General features: G+C 44.7%; 1 protein-coding gene across 2 annotated transcripts in view; it reads right to left on the minus strand.

The window, feature by feature from the left end:
• KATNAL2 (katanin p60 subunit A-like 2) overlaps positions 1-13474 on the minus strand; it is a 25508-nt gene that overhangs the window by 1941 nt on the left and 10093 nt on the right. For both annotated transcript variants that reach the window (XM_009322970.1, XM_009322969.1), the window contains exons 9-12: positions 12857-12975; positions 10651-10742; positions 8637-8747; positions 432-594 (exon numbers count right to left, since the gene is read on the minus strand). In XM_009322970.1, the coding sequence (XP_009321245.1) occupies positions 432-594; positions 8637-8747; positions 10651-10742; positions 12857-12975 (485 nt within the window). The remainder of the gene's footprint in view (positions 1-431; positions 595-8636; positions 8748-10650; positions 10743-12856; positions 12976-13474) is intronic.

The following is a 13474-nucleotide window of genomic DNA, read 5'->3' on the forward strand; positions in this document are numbered from 1 at the left end:
TACCCCGATGAATTGGAAGTGCTCCAAGCCTGGTGAGAAGAGTCATAAAATATACTGTTGCTGGAAGTCTCCCTGTATTTAAGGCTGAAAACTTGGCCCAACAGAGAGGATCAGAACACACCATTTTGCAAGCGGAGCTGTGCAAAACCAGCGACTTCCACGGCCAGGCAGGTGCCTGTGAAATGCTCAGCCCCGTGCCTCGCTGCTCTCCCTTTGGCTGGAGCCTCCGGCTGAGCTGAGGTCCTTCCCCCAGCTCTGTATGTCGCAGTTGCTATATACAGAGGGGCCGTCCCAACCCTCTGCTTCCGACCTCTTCTGCCGCAACACAGTCCCACCGCTGTGGGTGATGTCTGTCACCCTTGCTTACGGTTCCCACCCAGAAGGACCTCAAGCACCGAGTGGGCATTGTCCCCGCTGCGGTGCTGTCTCACCTGGCCCAGCAAGCTGTAGTCCAGAGCCGTTCTCAGCTCCACTCCTCCGCTGTTGCTCAGAGGAGGCAGCCAGTGCCGGATCATCACCCGCCGTGCCTCTTCACTTGGGAGGTCAACCAAAATCCTCTTCTCCAACCGCCGCAGCATGGCAGAATCTAACTCCCTGCAAGCAAAGGAGGAGAGGAATCGTCTCAGCGCGTCTCGTTGCGGAGACATGGCTTTGACAGCAAGCTCCTCGCAGCAGGGACTGACATTTTTCAACCCCACCTGTAACTGTGTCAACCTAATTTTTTTTTTTTGGGAAAAAAAAAAGGATTAATTATCCAGTGTATTCCTGTTCAGCGTGTTAGCGATACACTGGCTTGTGACAATGAGGCTTAACAATAACCATCAGAAGTTTTAGTTATCTTCCCTGGCTCTGATACTCATCTGCAGCATGTCTCATCAGCAATAACCTCTCCCTTTCTCCCTTTGCTGTTAAGGAGACACTGCAAATTGTCTGTCTGGGGCACTGTCAGGACTAATTAATTGCTACTTCGTAAGGGATGCTTTGTAGGTATAAAATACAGACTGAAGGTCTTGGATGCGAGGGCCATGTTTATGGCAGAACAAGACATCGATCTGAGACTGCTCCTGCAATACAAATGATAAACAATACAAATGATAAACAATACAGCCACAGAGGAAAATATCCTTATAAAAAAGATCATGTGAAGGATGGACAGGCTGGATAAATGTGTCAGTGAGCCAAAACCCACGATGCTGTCAACATCAACACTGATAAAGGTGTTTTGCCTAACAAAAAAAAAAAAAAAGAAAAAGGTAAAATAGAAAAGATCGGGACTACTCTTCATTTTTACTTGCTTGTGATGCACAAAGGAAGCTTGAAAGAAAAATGAATGTTTCTTTCCGTTCCTTTCTCAATGCATTTCATCACCATCTAGAAACGGTCCTTCTTGCCAGTGCCACTGAGTCTGTCAAGCGTCAGGAGTCCTGGTATGCCCGGCACGCCAGCTCCTCTCAGAGACACAGCCAAACAGTTCATTTTCATCTATTTTTTTTCCCCAAGTGCTTTTCAGTTGTTCGCATCTAACGGTAACACAACCAAACAACTGAATACAAATTCCTACTCCAGTTCATCCCTTGTCACTTGTGTAATGGGAATGGTGTACAAGTCCTCCAGTCACCCATACAATTTTCAAGAAGAGATAGCTGCTACAAAATACTTACTCACTCATAAGTCTCTGGTGCCTTCCAGGAGCTGCTCTGAGCTATTACCCTTCCAAGTGCTGTACCGATCTGTCTCTACTGGCCCCATTCAGTCACAGACTTGTTATTTCAGTTTAAAATATAATTCAGTCCTCATACCTGCCGAGAAACTCTCATCAAGGGGAAACACACTTCAGCGTGTCTTGTGCGGACAGAAGAAACGGAGCCCTGAGCACCATTCCACCCTTGTCGGCTGAGCAGGAGGAGCCAGCTGTTGGCGGACTGTCCCTGCAATCTGGGACCGTAGGTACACTTAAATAAACCTGTCTCTACCTTTCCCGATTCCCTGGGTGAAATCTTTTTGCCAGCAAAGTCAACATTCAAGCAACGCTTCTTGTATGAAACTCCTCTTTAATTTACAGGGAACTCAAAGCCAGCTCAGGACGGATCTGTAGCACAGCAGTAGAGCTTATTCCTGTCACCTTTGGTGACTTGTCCTTATTTTTTAATAGCAAATGTTTTCTACTGGCATAGCGCGTGATAAAGAAAACCAAAAATGGGCTCCCAGATCCCCATCCAGGTGCCTGCCTAGGTTTTCCACAGACCTCAGCACGCCTGGCTCTCAGCTCAGCGGGAGCAGAAGTGTCCCCCTCCCCAGAAAGGACCTCTCGGATTGGGAGGGCTTGTTCCACGTGCGCTGAGCCAAGGGCAATGGAAGCGAAGGTTAGATAAACCACATCAGTAGGAACTCAGAGGACAACAGGAATTCACTCAGATCCATCCCAGTACTTCTAATAAAGGCCTCAGAAGTAAATACCAGAGTTCGCTAATCAATGGCTGTTGGTATATTGACATTATTGTTGATATTTTTAGGCTGTTTAAGATGCCGTCCAACATTCAGTGCAACGCCTCTTGCGCAGGGTCCCACCCAGACCAGACAAAGAACCATTTTAGTCCCCGCTCTCCTTCCAAATGTATTTTTCAGCTGAACTTCTCCTGAAAATTGTTTTGCTTGGCAGGAAATAATTACTCTCTGGCTGACCAACCCCTTGGCTGTTATTTACCCATACTACCATCCTCCGTGTAAACAGAGTAAAAGTTCTCAGGGTTTTAGAGGCGCCCATGCAGGTACTCTAAACCGCCCTTGCAGGCAAAGGACAACCACAGCCAGAGCCTCTGCAAATACCCTACAACTCCTCTAAATGATGACGTTTTCCACCACTCCTCCCGCTTTGGAGCACTCCTGGGGTGTCCCCCAAGATCACGGTTTCATGAGCTCCCTAGCCATGTTCTGTAAATACGTCCCCTGACACGCAGAAGCTGCTCTGTTTATCCAGAAAGGTTACAGTGACCCTGCTTGTTGGCTAAAGAGGAAAATGAAGACATAATATTTTCGTTAAGTGTTTAGGTTGCTTGCCGAATTGTTTTGTTAGCGATCAAATGCAAGGTTAAGTGACATTAACCAGAACAGAATAATAAGCACTGAGCCAACCAAAATATTCTCTGAAATAATAGCCAATAAAAGAAATGCTCATGAAAAGATACACAAAGCTGTACGGGACCTATAAAAGCGGGTGACTTTTCGGAGCTCCCCCAGGTTGACATCAGGAGGCATCATGCCATGTTATCACTCCCAAATTTCATGAAGATAAACAAGACAAAACACCTATTTTCATTTCCAGAAGGGAGAAGGGTAACAAATGCATTTTAGGCAGAAATTAAGAGACCTCAGCAGCTCCAGGGGTGAACCCAGAAACAGCAACAAGGGCTGACCGGTCCATAATGAATCCCTGCCCAGGGCAATCGTCACTGCAGTGCTCTGGAGGAAAAGGCACCAAGAACGAGCGAGCTTCTCATCCTTCCCACCTCCCATCCTCCTGTGCAGACGGCCTGGGCAGACCCCCCACAAGCTGAGGGCTCGTTCTCACTCCACATCTTCTCCTGCTCCTCTTAGGGCTTCCCCACACCGTCCTCCTCCGTTTTCCTTCCTCGCTCTCCTCCACCGTACACACCGTGCGCTGCTGAGAGTGAAGGAAAGGGCTCACTGCGGGGTGATCCCAGATCTGATTTGGATTTCGCAACCCACCTCTTCTTGAACTCATCTTGGCCACGCGCTCACGGCTCCGACAGGACTCGGCTTGGACAGAAGGGAAGAGTCTATCAGCCTGCACCAAAGCTTCACCCACCCTGAGGTTGGGGAGGGAGGAGAAAGCAGCACTGCAATGGAAGTCAAATTAAATGCCCTAATACATTAGGAAACATTCACTACGTGGTTAGGGGTCACTTTATTTCTTCAGTAACGAGGCCTTTATTTTATTTAATTACGTTGAATCATTTCAACAGGTAATTTGTCAATAGAAAGTGCCTCGCTGATGAGTAGCAGGAAGCGAGGCTGGGCAGCAAGCACTGGCTGAAGAGGAAGATCAATAGCTGCAGTGCAGCTTGGGAGAGCGTAAAGAGCTTTGTTTAGGCTTCTTTTCATTCATCTAAAAGCAGCTTGGTACTAATTTTTTTCATGATCAATAAATATCCGAGTTAAGCAAAGCTCTTGAAATCCAGCTTAATACCAAATGTTTGCAAGAACAAAGGGCTGTGCTGTGAAGCCACAACCTCGGACTGTAGTCCGAGGTATTTTGAAACTTTGTCATGAAATATCCCTATGCAGCTGAAGTCTGGGGTCTTCCAGTAGGACTGAATGTTGCCTAATACACATAAATATAATCTGTAAACGTATAGTTGAGATCTTAAAGGGGGTTCAAACCCCACGGACCTCTCTGGAAGCAGATGCTCCCAAATTCCTCGAGGCTGTGAGCCTCAATGATGACTTAAGAAGATGCTCATGGCTTTCACTACCTTTCCATCCCCCTAAAACACCTTTCTAAGCATACACTCACCCACATCTTAAAGCATATTCTCTGCGGTAGGCACAGGTCTGCCAGACAAGCTAGTCATTACACTCATAGGTTGGATTTGCTGAAGAGAGGGCAAAATCCAACCTGCCCACGAGCAATGTTGAGAAAGTCCAAAAGGAAATTCTAAGCTCTCGGGTACAAAACTTTCGAAAGCGAGAGCTGGCTTCTCACAGCGCCCCAGCTGCCACCCTCGTACCAACACAGATTGCCAGCTTGCTGTGGGAGCAGTTCCCCCAAAATAGAAATCTTGTCATTTTGGATCTACCTTAAAAAAAAGCTGTGTCATTTTTGATATTTCAAAGAAGCAATTTTGCAGATATTAGCACTTCAGAATTGCAAAATGATCCAAAATGAAATGTGTAAAACACTCAAAACTGTATTCTGTAATTTTTGCATGACTTTCCAGAAGGAGTTTATCGGTTGCGTAAGGCAGACATGGTAACAAGACACACGCAGGAATCTCCTTCCACAGAAGCAGAGAGAGGTCAGCCTCGCGCTTACGTTAACACATCTCCAAGATCCCTAGATCCAGCACCAGCCACACGGTCACCTTCAGACCAGCTGCTATCTCTGAACTTTTCCTCAGTGGGTTTCAAATACCCAATTTTTCCTTTCAAACCAGCGTGCAAGACTAGAAAGACACGGATCCTCTAAAGACATCTGATCTTTTTTAATACTGCCATGCTGCAGCATTACATGTGAAGCTTAGCTACTCACAGGATACTTTGAGAGACCACGGAAAGGTGGTCTTTGTACTGATTTGAATTCATGAGTTTGTCCAAGGCCTAAATCCCCCAAACCAACACACAGACTCCGCCGTTACGGCTATAAAAGCCAGCGATGGCTTTGTACTCACACTAACAGTCCAGGGTAGGAACCAGCCTAACTCGTACATCTCATTTCTACATAAATTTTAGGTGCCCACATAGCCATTCTCCTAGTTAAAGAGCCTGAAAGCCCTGGGCAGGCCATAGGGAGAGAACAGGTGAAAGCCTGTATATGTCGCCTTCTTGGCACTTGAATTTCAGCAGGTAAGATGTCTGCCTGGTGGCTCTCGGAAGCATCCTTCCTTGACTGTATGGGAAACATAAGGTTTTGCAGTAGGAAAGAAAATGTAGAGGGAAAGACATGCTTGTAGGAGGTGGTGGACTGGATCTCTTCCCACAATGGACAGAAACTCCAGAAGAAGAACCCTGTAATTCTCAAGTGACTTCTTAGGTATTTATTTTGTCTAATTTTCATGAGGGATAGTGAAGGGTGACACACCGCTTGTTTCTATGCAGCAGCTGTGCCCCTAACTTAGAAGACCACTCCCCTTAGGCTTTCTTACATTCAGAAGAGAGAAATACTTTGAATTACTCTCACAGTACCTGATTAGGCCCCTGCTTTGATTTACAGCATCACAGAATGGCTGAGGTTGGAAGGCATCTCTTGGAGATCATTTAGCCCAACCCCCTGCTCAAATCAGGGTCAGCCAGAGCAGGTTGCTCAGGGCCGCATCCAGTCAGGTTTTGAGCACCTCCAAGGATGGAGACTCCACAACCTCCCTGAGCAACCTGTGCCAGTGTTCGATCACCCGCACTCGAGCTTTCATGGGATTCCTGTGGGCTCATTCCTCCAGCCTGCCGAGGTCCCTCTGAACGGCAGCGCAACCCTCCAGTCTATCAACTACTCCTCCCCGTTTCGTACCATCTGCAAACTTGCTGAGGGCGCACCCTGTCCCATCGTCCAAGACACTGATGAAGATGTTAAACAGCACTGGCGCCGGTGGGTCTCTCAATTGCTCTGAATTGCTGCATCTGTTGTTTTGCTGTCGACTGCCTCATAGCAGGGGAAACTTGCCTTCTACCTTAGGTGCCAAAATTACGTGATGCGAACGCTGCCCACAAAGTTCATGAAAGATGACGGGCTGGGGTAAAACCACCCCTTTGTTCCTCATGCAGGAAATACTGTACGGCAGAGCCGTCCACAGAGCCATGGAGACTTGGGGACCCACGTCCTTCTGCGTCTCTGAAGGACTCGGGCTTCTCAGCACCAACATGTTTTGAAATGGGCCAGGCTTACAGGCCCCATGGGAGTGATTGAAAATATTACTTTTGGGCCTCAATTCTGAGGCACCGACATCACTTCTGTTTAATTCTCTTTGCCTGCTCCCTTGGCCTTTCAGCCAGGCCTGCCAAAAAGGGGATCAGCTGAGGAAAGGAATGAAGCATTACCACAAACTTTGTGAGGGAACGTTAGGTGGCGTGTCATGACTGAGAAGTGCATACATACATTATACAAAATAAAATATGCGCTGGGAGTTGATGCTTTTTTATAAGTACTCAAAAGCAAGCAGCTGTGGATACACATACTGTGTCATTCAGACTCGGACACTCCCTACGGCCAGCAACAGCCTGCTGATCACAGCCCAGAGCCCTCCGGTCACACGGAGAGGCTTTTCCAACACGTCTCCCTGTGGCAACCTCACGAGAATCAGCCAAAAATCACTAACCATGAAACACAATCCGAATGAAGCCCGTGGTTTTGTGGGTGCAGAGCCCTCACTTGCTCCCAGCCAGTTTTGGATGCCCTGCTCTGCAGCTCTCACACCGTCACGTCAATGAACAACGCGCCTTTCAGTCACATTTCAAGTGTCGCCACCTGAAATGCTGCAGAGCTGCGGCTCACACAAGGTCATTCCTGGGAACAACCTGCCATTGGGCTCCACCAAACGTTTCCCAGACCGTGGTTTGAAGTTCCCTGGAAACAGGACTGCTGCCTTCTCCTTTTCAGACTCCTAGCCTGACCACCTCTACGTGTGAGAGGTGATTAGGCCCACTCAGGTCTGCACGCCTTTAGGGACACAGATATGGAGACAAACCTCAGTGCCGTGATGATCAGCAAACTGCAAAACATTCGGTCTGCCCGCAGCAGCCACCTTGTATTTCTCTGCTTCACGTACACTTCAGGGAGAGGAGGAAGCATGGAAAAAACCCCTTCTTATGCCTAACTCATCTTTTTTGCAGACATCTGCCTCCGAGACTGTCCCTCACCAAACAGATAATTTCCACAGTTTACTTTGCTGAGGTTCCCCTCTCTGCTTCCAACACCCAGATTTCTCTGTCGGGAAAGATGTTCTCCCACTGAAGATGTCATGGATTGGTAGCCCAGGGACAGGGGGAAATCTCGGGGCAGGCAGAAATCCACAGACTAGTTCCAGACCTACGAAAACAAGCCCGTCATCAATGTGCTTCGATTCCCTGTACAGGTGTTGGCTCCTACTCTGGGAAACGATTAGTGAGCGACAAATCAGACTGTTAAAAATAGCTGTGCTTAACCAACAGCCGTTGTTTTCCCCGTGTACCATTTGCAACCATTTGATAATGTTTTGTATGAAAGAAAAAGATACACTACACTAGTTCAGGTGAATGATCAAGCCAGATTAACATGCTGGCTCTGACACTGGCCACGGGAGACGCTACTCAAGGAGAGCACGTGAGCTGGCCATTTTCTGCTGTCTGTTGGACCCCCCCGAGCATCCGCGGTTGTTACACCACATACCTCCCTACCTCACCCTCTCCCGTCTGTCTTGTTCTCAATGCATGGCCTGCCCGTTTTGAGAACCAACATGATGAAGCGCCCTAGTCCCAGTCTTAAACCGTTTATTCTTCTGTTCTAAATTATGTTAAAGAAACTGAAGAATTTTGTCCCTCAACTTTTAAAAGTCACGTTTGATACCAATGAAATCCAACATTCCTATTTATGGAGTATCCTTCTAAGCACTAGATGTTTTAAGCACCTTACAGTTCCAGGCTGAAACCCTTCTTAGCTTAAACATAGTAAATAACTTGCCTATAAAGTCAAATACTCCATCTTAAATATTAGCAGCTGGTAGCACCAGCATATGTTGACTTCATTATGGATTATTCTCATGTGGCACAAATAGCAAGAATTGTAGAGTTTAAAAGTAAAAGCTCCAAATTAATCTTTAAATGCTTTAACCAAATATCAAGGCTTTTTCTGCAAAAGTCTAAATAAAATCTTTATCTGTGCTTAGAAGCTCATGCAAATGTATTCAAAATGTACTCTCTGGATCTCTTACCATGGCAGATTGGAAGCTGCTAAAACAAATACAAGATCATCAGATCGGGCCAAGCCATCCATCTGCACCAGTAATTCTGTTTTCATCCGCCGACTTCCTTCATGTTCACCACTACCAAGATTCAGAGAAATATTATTTGCTCAGTGCATTAAAGTAATCATCTTTATTTATACAGCGTCATTCACAGCAACTGAGCCCTTGTCACAGTTTTGCCCCAGTTCAAAGCATGATTAAGCTCCATTAGCTAACATCTAAGCATTAAAATCAAGCTTTCCAATGGTTACTTAAATGGACTCTTTTCAGTGCATTAAAGTGAGGAGAATTCACTATTACTGAATCAAAAAAAACCATTTATTTTTATTTTTTTCTTCATATTAATCTCCACGCAACATTGACGTCTACTGGAAAACAGCTAAGGCTTTGATTGATTGATTGATCTATATAAGAGGGTTTTTATAATGCGATAGTTGCCACGAAATAACTAACACACCTGCCCATGCAGGGCAACTACTGGCATTTTTCTGTGAGTGCATGTTAAGTGGCCACAAGAAGATACACCTACTGCTGAATTCAGTATTTTGCAAAATGTGCTATCAAAAGCAAACAGAAAAATACGCCGTATTGAAAGGAATTTAAAAATGGGGCAGAGACCACACAGAAAGGATCCTTCCCCAAAAAGAGGAGGGGAACTTAAGCAAAGCGCTAAGAATCCTGGCCCCGATCCAGGTAACCAATTTTGCAGGAAACCAACGCGAACTCTTGGTCCCAGATGTGGAGTTCTTGGAAACTCCTGGATCAAATCCAGAGAAAACATCAGGGCCTTAGATGGTAAGAGCTACAGTTCAGGTTTAATGGCATATTTCCGCAAACGCATCCCCACATCGGTGCCAAGTCAATATTTAACAAGGATATGTAAAAATAACTACATAATCTTAGATAAAAATCCTTATTAAAGTACGTAATTCAGTGATGTTAATGAGAGCTTTTAAAACTATATAGGAAGGCAAAATTTGGCCCATAATTTATAGCTATTAACTGACAATTATTACAAGTTGTATCTTTACAATATGGCATATTCTATTTATAAATCTTTGTGAGCATATAATTTACAGTACATAAAATCCACTGTAATGGGCCCCTAATGGTTATAACAATGTTTTTATATTTTTCCTGCTTCTTCCCCATCCCTAACCTTTTCAATCTGTTTTCAACTATAAACTGTCTACACCATGGGTGACAATAATAACATCCTCCTATTCCTGCATCTGGAAGTCCTGACAACGCCACCAAAATTTCTCCCATGAATGAAAATGCCGTTCCACCGCGTCCACTCCATCTTACCCTGCTACGACTAAGCCTGTCCCAAGTGTCACAAAATCAGCTGCTTCTTACTCGCCTCTAACAAGTCACCTGTTGTTTCGCCCCCACTGCCTTTATTTCCACTTGAAATCCCTTGTTTTAACATTGAGCACCAGCGGTTGTACACTCTTGCACCTCCCTCCTCCTTCTCACAGTCTTGCTGGACCCACAGCCCCTTGCTAATCTTCACACAACCTGTCTTTCACGCTCGCTTCTCTACTGATCTCATCTACTGCGAATGAAACCACCACTACATTGCGCTCTTTGAATCCCCACAGCGTGCGCAAGGCTTCCATGAAGCGGCACTGTCGGAGCTGACAGGCATTCTGACAATTACACACTGCGAGGCTCCTGACGTTGACAACGGAACAAAAGAAAAATTGCTTAATAAAAAGTCAAGAAAATTACCATTATCATTGGAAGTAATTACAATGTCTCGTAATTACAAAGACAAATCTTTCAGGGGGCCACTCATGCTCCTGTTGAAGTTTATAGAGTAGCCTCAGGCTTGAGTTCAGCTAAGGTTTGTTTCTAAGAGGTACGCTCTATGATTAAACGTTAGCCAGCACCTGAACACACACGCACTATTGAAAACATGCAGTAAAGGGGGGACAAATATTCTCCTAAAGCCATAGGAAGCGGTCTCATCAGTTACCCAGACGCGGTGCCTCTTTGACTCATGACTGACTCCAGCTCATCCAAGAAAATTGTGGAAGGAGCATGGTACCGGGCAAGCTCAAATAACACCTGTTTAGAGAGAAGAGCAAATGTGAAAGAAAGGATAAACTAACACAAAAAGGCATTAAGGGCCACAGGCACAGAAGATAAGTAACAGTAGCCGTGTTCCTAACTTCTAGGACAAAAAGGGGTACCTGCTGGGAAAAAGCTCTGAGTAGGCTGAGGGTCCCTGAATCCTCTCAAATTCTGAAAGGTTTGTAAAGAAGATATAAAGAACACAGGCTTGTAATCCTGTCTTTATATGTAAATCTTTCTGGCTAAATCCTATCGGAGTACCCTGCGAATAATGGGATAGAAGAAAATGATCCATCAGAGGATTCTGGGAACTCCTAAACTGATATCAGAGATTAAACATCCGTCTTTTGTTGTTGCTCCATTTGTAGTTTTTTAAATAAGGATTTGAGAAAAAAGAAAAAAAAAATCAGCTGAACCATAATGAAAGAAAATGGACTGATTCTCTTGATAAGAATCAAGCAGTTCTTTTGGTTTTCCTGGTGAAAACAAACAGAAACTGCTTGAACAATCAAGATTAAAAAATGGAATATTAAGCTGACACAAAAAATCCGGGTCTGCCCTTTGGAGAAAGAAGTTTCACCTATTTTTCTGTAAACACGGAGAGGCTTATATTAGCGGTAAGAACATATTGTCCATTCTTCTTCAGTGAAGTGTTCTTTGAGTTTTTAAATAAATACCACTAACAATATGTATTAATCCAGCACTTTTTAATCTGAACACTTAAAAAAACGAATTTAAAAAGATATATATTATTTTCTACACTTTGGATACGAAGCAGAGGGCTGAAATTATTTGCCCAGAGTCACAAGTAGTCCATGACCAGTCTGCAATTTTACTACAAATCTAGAATATAAAAATCACACCAATACAGCTGAGAACTGAGGGAAACAGGATGAGTGGACATGCCTCCAAGTGACCACAACACCCACATATACTTCACACAACTTCAGAAAACTCCTGCACCAGCCTCATGTGATTTTAGGATATAAATTCACACAATACTTTTCTTAGAGCTGTCCCGATCCACAATCCATTTCTGGATTCTGCCAAAAACTCAACGAAGGGTAAAATGCCACAAATTCAATATCACGGCAAATGCTGCAGCATGTTCACAGAAACCTTTTGGAGGATGGTGTCAAAAAACAGACAGTCCCATCCCTACTCCTGCCAGAAGGGAAACTTCGAGGAAGCTACTGAGACAGATGTCAAGAGGATCAATAACGTAAGAGGTGAATTTCAGAAGAAAAATGTGCCATTTTAAAGGACAAAGGACACAGGAAGAATAATTATGTCGCAGACATTGCCTAAATTTCAAGAGAGATTAACAATGCTTGTAATGCCATTTGCCGAGTGCAATCTGTTACGATTATTCATTTTCAAGAGCTCTGTATCTATCCGAAGCGTAGCCCAAGAGATGAGCGTAAAGGAAGGCTAAGAGCTTGTGGATTTCTTACACTGAAATGGTGGATATTACGGAGAGATTAAGATGGGCATCTTAGGGCAAGGATGCTACACCCGAATCCCTGAATTTTTTTGTACCACAGTTGAGCCATGCATGCTACTTGCTAGTCTATACGCGAAAATACATTTACCCATTTACCATCAAACTACCTTCCTTAAAACAACATTACATCTGTGTTTGACTAATAAGATCTTTGTGACAAGGGAATTCTTTGCCAATTCTGTGCCCTGAAGACTAAGAATAGTAGCAAATTTGGGAATCTAAATAACATTTTGTGGGGACCCTAGGAGCCAATCCTCACAGAAAGGATGTGAAGCGCTTTGAAGGGGCCAGTAAGCAGCACTCTTTCAGTTAGGAACTCTGTCTCCTATTCAGTGAGTCAAAAAACTTTGCTGCCTTCAGGACATTTGCTTCATCTTGCATTACAGAACTAAAATTCCACAGCCAGAATCCATCCACTTCTGCAGAAGTGATGTTATTGCCATTTTAAGAACTAGATAGGAACAGAGTCACACGTTTTGTCCAAGACAGGAAAGATGACGAGTATCAGAGTAATACTCACTTTCCAGTTCCGTGTTAAACTCCAGTTCTTTAAGTGGCAACATGGTGTTTGTTAAAATATAATGAATAAGAGAATAATTCTTACCCGGACAAGTTTTTCTGAATCACCCCTCCATTTGCTGACAATGGTGGATGCTGATATGTTGAAAAAGGTTGTGTTGCATTCTGTGGCAACAGCCTTAGCAAGCAAAGTTTTTCCAGTACCTACAAACAACAGTGTTGAAGAAATTCACTCTCTAAAGAAATACAATGCAAATGTTTGAATAATTCCCCTCATCCTACTATCACTCAGATAAAAACACTAAAATAGTAAATAGAATCATAGAATCACAGAATGGTTTGGGTTGGAAGGGACCTCTCAAGGCCATCTAGTCCAACCCCCCTGCCGTGGGCAGGGACATCTTCAACTAAATCAGGTCGCTCAGAGCCCCGTCCAACCTGACCTGGAATGTTTCCAGGGATGGGGCATCCACCACCTCTCTGGGCAACCTGGGCCAGTGCCTCACCACCCTCAGCGTAAAACATCTCTTCCCTCTATCTAGTCTGAATCTCCCCTCTTTTAGTTTAAAGCCATTCCCCCTTGTCCTATCGCTACAGGCCCTGCTAAAAAGTCTGTCCCCACCTTTCTTATAATCCCCTTTTAAGTATTGAAAGGCCGCAATAAGGTCTCCCCGGAGCCTTCTCTTCTCCAGGCTGAAGAACC

The sequence above is a fragment of the Pygoscelis adeliae genome, unplaced genomic scaffold (genome assembly GCF_000699105.1).
Source record: "Pygoscelis adeliae isolate BGI_AS28 unplaced genomic scaffold, ASM69910v1 Scaffold182, whole genome shotgun sequence".
NCBI classification, from domain to species: Eukaryota; Metazoa; Chordata; class Aves; order Sphenisciformes; family Spheniscidae; genus Pygoscelis; species Pygoscelis adeliae.